Below are 12500 nucleotides of genomic sequence, written 5' to 3' on the forward strand. Positions count from 1 at the left end.
GCATTATGATTTTGAGGGACTTCCTCTGTTTGTTGAATACTGTTCCTGCCCCTCATGTACCATCAGGCCGCAACTCGCAGCAACATGGGGAAAGTGCTGTGTATCACATTGGGTTTAGAAAAATCATTCAGGGTCAGCTTGGGCTATTGACTAAATAATGACGGAAAATACATTTTATTGCCAGAATCGATTATTTTTAACTCGTGCAGCTTTATTTAAAAGACTATGGTAATATATTACATTACACTCTAAGCTAGCATGCTTATGTGCAAACTTGTGCTTGAGTTTATCATCAGGTACATGAGAGATTCCCTTGAAATAAGTAAAAAAGCAAACCCAAACCCTCAGGAAGAGCGCTTTGTACTGTGCAGTGTGTACCAGAGAAGAGAAATCATTGCTATGCTGATAATGCATAAGCTGTGACACAAACCTGTTTGTTGCAGGACTTCACCATGACGCTCTACCTGAGACACTACTGGAAAGACGAGAGGCTCTCCTTCCCCAGCACCAACAACCAGAGCATGACGTTTGACGGCCGGCTGGTGAAGAAGATCTGGGTCCCTGACATGTTCTTTGTGCACTCCAAGCGCTCCTTCATCCACGACACCACCACGGACAACGTCATGCTGCGGGTCCAGCCAGATGGGAAGGTACTTTATAGCCTCAGGTAAAACTGCACTCGGTCAGTGTGAGCTATTAGTGGTGTGGAACGGAAAGTACTTTAATTGATTCCCGTATTTAATTTTTGCATGACTTCACACACAAAAAAATTACAAGTCTGAATGCATTGGCTAGCCACCAACATCAGGAAGAACAGGCGCCATCCTTCATCACAAGAAAAAATGCTCATGTGTATCACTGGGAGGACAACTGGCCCTCACATGAAGCCAATTTCTGTGCCAGCATTGCTGGTTCCTGCCCCCAGGATCCCTTCACCTTCACTCTGTAACAGTCTCTGGGCCTAGCAAAATGTATAATTACTATTCTTACAGATAATTATGAAGAAGTATAAATCATACTGAACACAGGTTTAGCTTTATGATAAGCAGCAAAACACAGCGTCCTTCAGCACATGCAGTGACAAGTTCCCTTCCCTTCCCTTCCCTTCCCTTCCCTTCCCTTCCCTTCCCTTCCCTTCCCTTCCCTTCCCTTCCCTTCCCTTCCCTTCCCTTCCCTTCCCTTCCCTTCCCTTCCCTTCCCTTCCCTTCCCTTCCCTTCCCTTCCTTTTTTCCACAGCACTGATCTCAAGTTTCAAACACAAAACAGATGTCTCAGTAAAGAGCTGAACATTGCTGACCATAAGTCTGAAGAGTATTAAAACAGGATTTTTTTCTTTCTAACTGTTACTTTCATGCTTGGAGGCGCTAAGTGAGGAGCATCTGTCCATCTCCAGAAGAAACTGAAATCAGTACTGCAGCTTTTCCTGTCTGCAGCTCCATTCAGTTAGAAAACAAGTACTGCCAAATGGCCCATAAAAACCCACGAGAGAGCAAATTGCTGTACAACAGTCTGATGCAAGACTGTCAACATCAGCTCCATAGCAAAGAAACAGCAAAATATGTGATAAATAAACCAAACAGCAGCTAGATAGCATATTCTGAAGGATAAAAAAGGAAGGAAAATCTGGCCGAGAGGGGGGTCAGGAGCACCAAGATGCATGGAGTTAACTTCAGCTAATGATAAGGCTGCAGAACACGCTGCTTGGGATGGTTGTGGAGGCCCTTAAGGGCATGTTAGACAACATCCTTCATGAGGGGCAGAGCTGAGCCTCCTCAGCTCCTCAGCCTACCAAGGCATCTTTCCTTTTATGAAAGGAAACACTACACGAAATTGCCAGGCCTGGGGGTATTGGTGTGACAGGAATTTTCTTGTTCTATGATATTTTTTATCATACTGTTTACTGCGAGTCACAGCCTGGGCAGTGTCAGCCTTCTCGTTATTAAAGCTTTTTTCTTCACCCAGCGTGTTTGACTAGGTTCAGGTGCTCCTCAGGCCTTTGGAAAGTTTGCTCAGATCCTTAGAATGATAACAAAATGATGTAATAAAGCAATGCAACATTCAGCTATACCACACATGCCTATCCGCTCTCTCATTTAGCTGCATGATACAAGTCATTGGCACTGAAAGCATTTTATCTGTCTATCTGTCTGACAAAGATGCAAAAAGAATATCGAACTACTCAGATGCTGCCACACACAGACTTGTGCTTAAGCAGATCGCTTATAACCGCCCTGCACAAAACAACAGCACTTTAATTTATTCGGTTGTGACTGCACGTTGGAGTGCTTTATGGATCCTGGGGAAGTACGAATACTTAGCAGCAAACAGGTCATTGCTAACCAACTGTATATTTTGTTTTTTCCCTTGGTGTCTGCCTTTTTAAGGTTCTTGCCAGACGTTGTCTTCTGTTTTCTTGGAAAATGCTGTAGACCTCGCTGGCACCTAAGCAACAAATCTGTGCCAAGCAGTTTGACTCTGAGACAAAACACAGATAGGAAAGCAACATCACTGTGAATCCACACACGCAGGAAGACTGCTAACATAAGGGGCTGCATCTTGTTTTTATCGTTCTGTGACAGATGTCTGTCTATCTTTAACCCTGTTATAACTCATTAAGTCTCTCCCCATTACAATTCATGTTTTTCTTTTTGTTTGCTTCCCCGAGTTCAAGCCAGTTGAGTCAAGATTTACGGTAGCTTCCAGTGCAAACACAAAATAATGCCATTAAAAACGACATAATCAGACTACAGCAAGAGCAGAGCTTTTGATGTACAGAGCAGAGCATGTCAGCCGTCTCGGTTGCTCGCCAGCCCCAGCCCAAAGTCGAGGCACTGCCTGTGCCCTCTGGTGGTTGGCACCCATGGGTGACCACCGGGCTTTCACCGAGCTGCTGGAAACTGTGGGGCATGGAGAAACCCACCTGCATCCTTCACACCACTAGGATGGCTTTGATAAACCTAAATTAGTTTATAGTACAAAGCATCTGCTGAAAGTACAGATCTCTGTGGAGAGGTATTTGCTGGCAGACAAAAGGGATAAAGTGCCCTCTCTGTCCTTTCCCATTTTCATCTCCAATATTTATGCCCTCTAGTAGCAGTTCATTGTGGCCTAACTCTCTAGCCCCCTTTGCTAACACTGGTTTACTGAGAAGAAAAAAAAACAGCTTTAACTTCAGTGGCATGGTTTTAGCTGAATGGGAGATATTTATTTTCAGTGGACTGTTACTGGCCAGGTAGTTGCTTAAAAAAACAAACCTGCAGCTTTACTACTTTTCAGTCACATGAGAAGTCAAGTTTTTAATTATTTTTCTTTTTTAATTATTCCTAGAGTTACAGTAACAGCAATGTGCAACATGGATTTCAGTCGCTTTCCCCTGGACACACAGACGTGTTCCCTGGAGATTGAAAGCTGTAAGTAAAGTGCAGGCACAGGGGAATTAAATGCTGCACCCCGTGGTGTATTTAATTATATCAACAAGCAGCTGCCACATTCGTGAGAGCTCTAACCAAAGTCAGTGAGCTCCAACACCAAGAAAAATTTCCTGCCTGATTTTTTCCACTAGAATCAGACAGTTTTTGCAACAAAGCAGTGTTTGCAAATGCCAGCTGAGTACCATTTTGCCAGTGTCCCTAAAAGCCAGCCAGGCTGCCCTGCTGCCAACACATCCCCAGAGGGCATCAGGACACTCGCCTGTAGGTCAGTGGTGTCCAGCAGCACCGCCTTGCCCAGGTATCTTTCTGCACCACAGATCTTAAACACATAAATATAAGGCTCTATGCCTTCCCTGTGCACCTCCCCGTTCATCTGTGGTGTAGAAACCATGACAGGGCAGTGGTATTAATCACCTTCTCTTTATGTTCCTTATATCTATGTGATAGAAACCCAATTTATCCCCGCAGGTGGCTCCTTTGTCCTCTGTATTTCATACAGAGGCATTTTAAATTTCTAGCTTTTCAGGAGGTGTTTATTTTCCTTAAATTTGCAATATGGAATTATAATCTTAATTCTGTTTTAATACGGTTTTTATTACACCTGGGCTGCAGGTGCAATAGTGGCTGGTTCAGTGCACTGCACTGAGGTTTGCTCTGCTCCCTTAGATGCCTACACCGAAGATGACCTCATGCTCTACTGGAAGAATGGGAATGACTCCCTAAAAACAGATGAGAGGATATCTCTGTCCCAGTTCCTGATCCAGGAGTTTCACACCACCACCAAGCTCGCCTTTTACAGCAGCACAGGTGGGTACCAGAGGGCCTGGCAGAGAGCAGGCCGCAGGGCAGGGCTGAAGGCTCTTGGCCTTGGCTGCGGAGAACTGTCCATTGGGAGGTCCTTATGGGTCCCACCAGACCTGCCTCTTTTCTGTGCCAAGGTGTCCCCTGCAAGATGTCAGGGATCCCTGACAGAGACGTACATCTTTGTGGTGAGGTAGTCTTGAAAGGCAATACCTCTTCAAGATCATACCAGGCCTTAATTCGAGTCCCTGAGTGTACAGGCTGTATTATACTCTCTGAAGGTCTGATCCTGTTGAGATACTTTGATAGTTGGTTCAGTGAGGAGTCTGTTCTGTAAAGTGCAAGAGTCTGTGGTTATTAATTGTTTTCCTAAAAGCTCCCCTGGTACATCACGTTATCTGAAAGTAGTTTGATGTTGGTGTGGTGCGACTTCTGTGTTTCCTTCTCCCTGTCCTACAGGTTGGTACAATCGCCTCTACATCAACTTCACCTTGCGCCGTCACATCTTCTTCTTCTTGCTTCAGACCTACTTCCCCGCCACTCTCATGGTCATGTTGTCCTGGGTGTCCTTCTGGATCGACCGCCGAGCGGTACCTGCCAGAGTCCCTTTAGGTAAAAACGATCTTGGACTCGGCACACCTAAGAGGCAGTTCCATGCAGTTGTGGCCTTGGCCATCAAGACAAAATCACCTGTGCTATGCAGTGTATAAGTGGCACAGACATCAGCTGTGTCACACATTCCTCCCATGGAGGAGGAACTGGCCCGGGGACCTCTCTCTGTTCGCCCTGCAGTGCCAAGAGAATTGCTTTCCCTGCTCTCACGAGTGTCAGCTGCACCTGGTGCAAATCAGGGAGCAAATGTCACGCTCTTGTCTTATTGCCGTTAGCGGATACATGGGACACAGAGAGCCAAAGTGCTGGTATCCTTCAGAGACTTCAGTGAGCAAAGAGGTGAAAATCGCTATTAGCAGCCCCGAAAAATTCCAGTTTATTGATTTTTTTCTGGAGGAGAGAGGGTGGAGGTAACATAGCAAGCCAAGCTGCATTCTTTAACTTGTTAAATAAGATTGCAGTGCAGCATGAGGGGTACAGCATTCCCTTCTGAAGCAGCCTTCAGACAGATGAAGCCATATGCCAGAGGAGTCGCCACGGGAGCAGAACTATGTTATGGACTTAAGCTCTTCTAAAGAGGAAGCTTTGCCTTTAGCAAAGTGCAATTAGTACATGTGCAGACTTTGAGTCCAAGCTGTCTTCCATTTGTTCCAGGCAACACCTCTCAGGGCTTTATTTATTGTTAAAGCTATGTTCCTCAGTGGAGAGGGAACAGACATAACAGAGACAGCAGTGGGCCACAAGAAACAGCATCCATTGCCTTGAGACATCACTGAAAGGGAACTTAAAGGTTTGGGCCGTGGCTTTTTGAGATGTGGGCACTGCCTTGAGCAAAACTTTTAGCACCAAAGTCAATTAAGATGTCGGGAAATTGTAATGGCAGCTGTATTTGTGATGAAAAGTCAAGTTTGATCACGCCTTATGGTCTCTCTGCTGCTGTGTTCCCAGGGATCACCACCGTGCTGACCATGTCCACGATCATCACGGGGGTGAACGCCTCCATGCCCCGTGTTTCCTACATCAAGGCAGTGGACATTTACCTGTGGGTCAGTTTTGTGTTCGTCTTCCTCTCGGTGCTGGAATACGCGGCCGTGAATTACCTGACCACTGTGCAAGAGCGGAAGGAGAGGAAACTCCGGGACAAGGTGAGTTTTTCTATTTCAGATGCAGCATTATGCCACTGAGAAAAAGCATGGCAAATGTTTGGAAATGTAAAAAAAAAAAGGCTACTACAGTGCGTTGCTCTCGGCTGGGAGAATGCAGTGCATGCAAGGAGACAGCAGCAGTGAAGCATTCTTGGTTATAGAGATTTACTACAGACACCTGACATCCAGGTTCAATCCTCCTTCTTCAGGACCCGAGGGCATTATGTCCCTCAACGTGTAGCCCTCCACTGGCTGTATAAATGGGAGAGGTTTTAGGTTTGTCCCTTTACATATTTTTTTGTGCATTGAACATCCAAACCTGTGGGTAGCATCACACAGATACCATGTTTTGGGTTTCAGATAACATGGCAGATTTCCCACATCTATCTCCAAGCAGACTCTAGACTTACACACAATGATCCAAACTTCCTCCTTCTGCCTTAAACTACAACCACCCAAAATTCAGTCTAAGCTCTTTTCTTCAGATGGGCCAAGCCTGATACGTTCCTCGTTGAAGGTTCCCTCTGCCCTATTCTCTGCTTCAAAATACAGATCCAACCTTTATTCACGCCCTGGTACATGTGCTTAGGACAAAGGAACTTTTTAACACACAGCCCTGCTTTCTCTGTGACTGCGTTGTGTCCAGCAGGCACGAAATTACAAGAAAAAAAAATTACAAGAAAAAAAAAAAAAAAGGAAAAAGCTGCTGCTCAGCTGCATTATCTCATTCTCCTTTTTGTGTCCCAGCAGCCTCAGTTCCCCAGGCATGTCTCACTTGGTAAGGAGCAATGGGATGCCTGTGAATACCGGGACATAACTCAAAAGCATTCTGCTCTGACCTGTGTCCGCAGCTTCCCTGTGCGTGCAGCCTACCTCAGCCCCGGCCCATGATGATGGACGGCAGCTACAACGACGGCGACGTGGGCGAGCTGGGGCACTACGTGTCCGAGAACGGCGACAAGCAGGACAGGATGATGGTGCAGCTGGCGCTGGGGTCCGAGAGGGGCTCGGGCAGGAGGAAAAACCAGAGATACGTCAGCATGAGGATCGACACTCACGCCATCGACAAGTACTCCAGGATAATATTCCCTGGTGCATACATTCTATTTAATTTGATATACTGGTCGATTTTTTCATAAACATCTGTAACTTCCATAGTCACGGTGTACTGCCATGGTACATGAAGGTACTGTCTCATAGGTGAACAGAAAGAAAATAGAGATTGTTTTAAATTTGAAGGAAGGAATATCACAAATATTGATTTTTTTCAGGATTATATTTTTTTTTTATTAGATGCAACTCATCTGTGGCATAAATAACTGTGCAAGTTTCACATTTCAAATAAATATAGGATATACAATCTAAAACCTTATACTTATTTGAAGCTGTGCTATGTTCCTTCTTGTGCCTCACAGGCCACTGTAAGCTATTTTAAGAAGTGACAGTAATTGCCAGCTGCTTATGTATGGTGCAGGTTCCATTGTGTGCCCCTGAAATCCTAATTCTTTCAGTACTTGAGCACATGCAAACATCTCTGGACTCAGCAGACTTACAACACTTGATGCCGATGAATACAAGGAATATGCAAATGGTTGCGTGTTTGCAGGATGAGGTCAGAAACAGCTACTGCAAACACGAAATACCCAGTACTGGGAAATGCTTTGGCAAGGTTATTGAGGGCCAAAGCTTGCTTTCAGTGCTCAATGCCTGCCATGCTAGCAGTACTGCACTGACAGAGCCAAGCAGTAGTAGACTTGTGCTATGTCTGAATTGTATTTAAAACAAAGAAGCATTTTGAAGCTGTTTTGATTAACCTTTTGAAACATAACTTGCAATGTACATTTCCTAAGGAATCTCGCAGTCCGAACAAAAGTTGGACTTTCTGTGATGCCAGCCAAATCCTCCACAGGACCTCTCCTTGGATCTGCTTATTCAGGTCAGTGGGAGTTTTGCTCTTGAGTTTCCTGGGAGAGGAAAAAGATTTCTCTGCAGTGATCCAGCGACAACAACCGGGTGTCTACAAAAAGAATGAAACTACTGTAGGAGAAGCCACTTCTCTCTGAGATAGTCCAGGTGCTACAGGAGAGCTCCGTACAGCCCGAGTGCTGAGACACTGCTGAAGCCTGTGAAGTCTCATCCCTGCTAAAGCCACTGGTGAGTGCACTCACTTCCAGGAAAAGCCTACTCTGTCCAGATTTAGTAAAAACATAGAAGAAGGGTGCTCAGCAGGTCACAAAAGCAGCTGTAAGGACTTCATGTCAGAGTTACTAACATAGCTATGTTAGTAGAAGTAAATTTACCATGCTGAAAGCTTTGGAACGAAGTGAAAAGGAGCCTCCACCATGAGACACCTGACCCAAGTCCATCTACCCGGCTCTGCTTTCATGCTGGATCCTTCTCCTGGCACCTCACAGCCCGCCATGCCCTTGGAGGAGGCTCAGTACCTTCCAGGGCAGGAACAAGAAGACAAAGCTGGCGCTGGGGGCACTCAGCACTGACTTAAGTCCCTACTTGACATCACGGTTCCTGCAGAGCAGCCAGCTGTAATGTAGAAGCAGTAAAATATTTCAGGAAATTACTTCAGGAAAAATAAGAGTTGGTTGAATATAATCAGGGGCCTTTAAAATAATCGGAGTTTTGAAGGTATCTCACAGAAAAACTGGTCTTTCTGTTGGCGTGCTGCTAGGCGTTACCCACCTACGTCTGCACAGCTGACTGCAGCTGCAGGGGTAACAGGACTTCAAACACCCGCAGGCTTTGCACAAGGCTATGAAATTCTGCAGGAACATTTTCTACAGCAACAACGTTATCCCTTACACAGCAGATGCTGTTGTCTTTCATGCGTGTAGCTGCTCTGAGAATAAAACCAAAGCAGTAGTGTCTCCAAAAGGAAAGCGAATCCTCTTACACAGAGTCTGCCCTGGACTATCTGATCTGCTACTACAGGCATTATGCTTGTGACACTGACATTGCAGCTGCTTGAACACTGCTGATCGTTGCTTTAATTTAATATGTAAGTAAATTTCATGTAAAAAAAAAAAAAAAAAAACACAAAAAAACAAACACAGCATTTCTTACAACTGCTAAAAATCAAGAAACATGGAAAGTACCTTTGCTATACTTATAGCTTACACTCCAACAAAATCACAAAAATTACAGTAATTATAAGACAAAACCAACCACAAGATAGCTTTACTACTGATTTCTATACAACTTTTTCATCTCATATAGATACCATCTTAGCTTTTTACCGAGTTTCCTTCTTGTTATTCTCCAGTGAGATTTTTTTTTCACGAGATAATTAAAAATACATATATTTTTTAAACCATAAACAATTTAATCAGATGAAAGTAGAAAGCTCACCATGGCAAAAGCATCAGCAGTGGCCACCCTCTTTTATTCCGATGGCACCTTAGCCCACAAATAGCTCCAAGCTTTCTTGGGGACTGCTTGCACAGGAATGTATTTAGATCCTTGGTGTTGTAAGAACCCATTTGTCTCCACAGTTATAAGCATAGCATGAACAGGAGTGCCAGATTTTAGAGTAAGCCTGACATGTCTTCCTGAACAGATTCCCCAGCCCCCATGTCTGGATTTACGTTGTTAATTTACTTGTGTTTTATTTTGGAAACTCTAGTGCCTTTTCAGTCTTATATAAATGTGTACATAGATGTATTCTATACGGACAGGACATGCCATATGCAGCCAGTGTTTGCTATTAATGACTGTAATCATTAAACATAACCACATATACAGTTTTTGGACTTTTAACCTCGCAGTGTATGGGTTTGTATCCAGTCATAAACACTCTGCTCCTTTTCATTTCCGCAATAAATCAGAGTGGTTTGGTTTTCAGTTTATTTCTAGAAATGCTCAAAATCACAATAAAACTTCACATTTGTACAGCATTGTGTGGTTTTTACCTTCAAAAGAATGATCTCCGTGAGTTTATACGTGTATGTAAGACCCGTTTGCTCCAGTAGTCTGATCCAGTCAAATACCAAATGTCCTTAAATCCCACGACCCTGGGATTTCACAGATAAGAAGCCTGCATGCAAAGTCAAAATCACAGGGGAGATGACACAAAGCTTTCCCCCACTAGACTGTTTGGATGCTACAGGCCTCACTCTTCTTACTTAGGGTGGTATTTTGTGATATAATTAAGACAATTTCTCAGAGGTTAACCCAACACCCAGTCTGGGCTGCTGCTGCCTCTAGAAGTTGAGGTATATTGGTTGGGCTGTGTGAATCCTGCTTAGACACCAGTTCTGCCTGGGAGCACGTCCAGATTAAAAGCTCTGGAGATGGAAGCCTTTAATAGTCTCTAAAGACGTTGGTAAGTGCTGAGAGGGTGAAGCAACAAGAGGAAAATTCAGCCGGAAACAGGTAGAAGAATGAGAAGGCACGAAGAAAATTCAATTTTCTCTTTTCTTTCACAGTAAATAGGATATTTTCATAACAATAATTAGATTTTGGTTTTCTACATCTCATGCCTGAGTGATTCTGTCAGTACAAACCAGAACCAAGCTCCCTGCAAGCCCCGAGGATCAAGCAGAAGCCCCTGGGACTCCCCTCTCCTGCGCCTGCTCCTATGGCAAGGTGGGATCTGATGGAGCTCTGAAGGAGCAGCAATGGGAAAGGAAAAGCACTGCTGTGCCCTCCCATACAGCTTGTTCCACAATGGGACATAGTATGCTCAGGGGAGCACAAGGCACGAGGGCTATTTGGAGGCTGAAACAAATTCGTGAAAGTCAACAAAGTGTAGGTTGTGAAGCATATTTCATTCTCCGAGAACTGAAAGCAAATGTAAACCATATATCCTACTACAGAGTTTAGGTAAGAAGATGGAAGGGTGTTTTGTTCCTTCCATAAAGCCACTGATACCTTGCACAGCAGTTATGCTACCGTGGCACACTGCAATCTTGCCGGGCTGGCAAGTGGAGGTGAGGAAACCCCACTAATAAAAACAACAAAATGCAGGCGCCAGCAGCAAAGAACCGGACAGGCTGGCAGACAAAGGCTTTGTGGAAGGCTGCTGCTGTCAGGACCAGGAAACGTTAACCATTAGGAAAAGACAGGATATCATATAAATTTACTTCTTCTTCTTCCTTTTAAAGATTATTTAATCCTAAATTTGGTTTGAAGGATGCCTGGATGTCACAAATCCAGTGTTCCAAGTCTTATGAATTCTTCTGGATAACAAGCAACTCACAAAAACCCTTTCATGGTTTTTCTTTTTTTAAACCATAATGATTACAAAGCGAGTTATCTTCCACTGTGAACATTTCCTTAGCAAGCATTTGTTTATAATGTTTTACAGAAGCTATTTCATTTATATACACCATCACACGTCTACAAAAAATGAGTTTTTGATATTTAAAGCCAGCTTAAGGAAATCTTTGCAAATACTTGGGAATCCAAGGCACGCATACAAACCTCAGGATTAGTATGTATAACATGTCTAAGCAAATGCAGTCGACATTTCAGTGTAGAGAAAGAACTGGTGGATTGCAAAAATATTTCCACCAAAAAAAAAAAAAAGCCTTAAACCCTATAACTCTACATCTGCTGCTTTGTTATGAGTAAAAGAAAGGTGAAAGTGCCTTCATGGACTTCAGAAGTTGCTTACGGTACTTCACCTGCATTGACCTGTTATTTCTGAGGCACATATTCCTCAGCAAAAGTCATTTTGAAGGGAACTTTGCCTCCCACCTTCTCTCTTAAATCTAAAGCCTACAGCAGTTCCCAACCTTTTCCTTTTCAACCCAGTGCTGCGAATCCTCCTTAGGCGTGACCAAGGCCAACAGTGCACTGCAAAGGCCTCCGGATGTAAATTTTGAAGGCCTCATCTGTTAAAGAGATTTAAAAACACAATTACTGGCGATTTAGTTTTAAATCACCTAGAACTACCATTGATCCTGTTCGTTGGCATCTGTGCTAGGCCACAGTCACAGGACAAAAAAGTCTTTTCTGGTGTTCAGGTTGAATTTCATAGTTTTTAATTTGTGCTCATTGCCTCTTGTCCTGTCACTGGACACTGGTGAGAGAAGTTTGCCTCTTCAGGTATTTCTACACATTGCTAACATCCTCATGAACATTTTCCAGTCTCAGCTCTTAGTATTTCCTCTTGGGAGAGGTGCTTCAGGCCCTTAGCCATCTTCATGGCCTCTTATTTATTTATTAACTTCGTGCTTCCTTGATGCATTTATTGCACAAGGACTACATGGTTATAGAAACACAGCTCACAGGAACGTAAAGGTTACTCCCCATTCAGCATTTGAGGAAAGGCTTTTGTTTTAAGTCAAGCATATCTTCCACTCATGTTCTGGGACAGACTAAGTAAACACTGTAGCTTGGCAGGCAGACACAGGCTTGAAGTTCTTCACAAAATTTGGATGTAATCACTTCATCCTCAAACAGTTGTGATTTGCTATCAGGTAGTCTCTGAATCCTTTGACCAATTAACTTTATAAACACATTTTGATTCATTTCCCAAAATACTATTCTTGAC

The 12500-nt window shown here is 43.9% G+C and overlaps 1 protein-coding gene across 6 annotated transcripts in view; it reads left to right on the forward strand.

Annotated features, from left to right (window-relative positions):
- The window catches only part of LOC101800026 (gamma-aminobutyric acid type A receptor subunit rho1), a 30702-nt gene extending 20808 nt beyond the window's left edge, over positions 1-9894 (forward strand). For all 6 annotated transcript variants that reach the window (XM_027454900.3, XM_027454902.3, XM_027454899.3 and 3 more), the window contains exons 5-10: positions 444-667; positions 3328-3410; positions 4098-4238; positions 4692-4844; positions 5793-5989; positions 6841-9894. In XM_027454900.3, the coding sequence (XP_027310701.1) occupies positions 444-667; positions 3328-3410; positions 4098-4238; positions 4692-4844; positions 5793-5989; positions 6841-7128 (1086 nt within the window). In that variant the 3' untranslated portion in view covers positions 7129-9894. The remainder of the gene's footprint in view (positions 1-443; positions 668-3327; positions 3411-4097; positions 4239-4691; positions 4845-5792; positions 5990-6840) is intronic.
- Positions 9895-12500: the final 2606 nt, after the last annotated feature.

Source organism: Anas platyrhynchos, chromosome 3, assembly GCF_047663525.1.
Source record: "Anas platyrhynchos isolate ZD024472 breed Pekin duck chromosome 3, IASCAAS_PekinDuck_T2T, whole genome shotgun sequence".
NCBI lineage: Eukaryota > Metazoa > Chordata > Aves > Anseriformes > Anatidae > Anas > Anas platyrhynchos.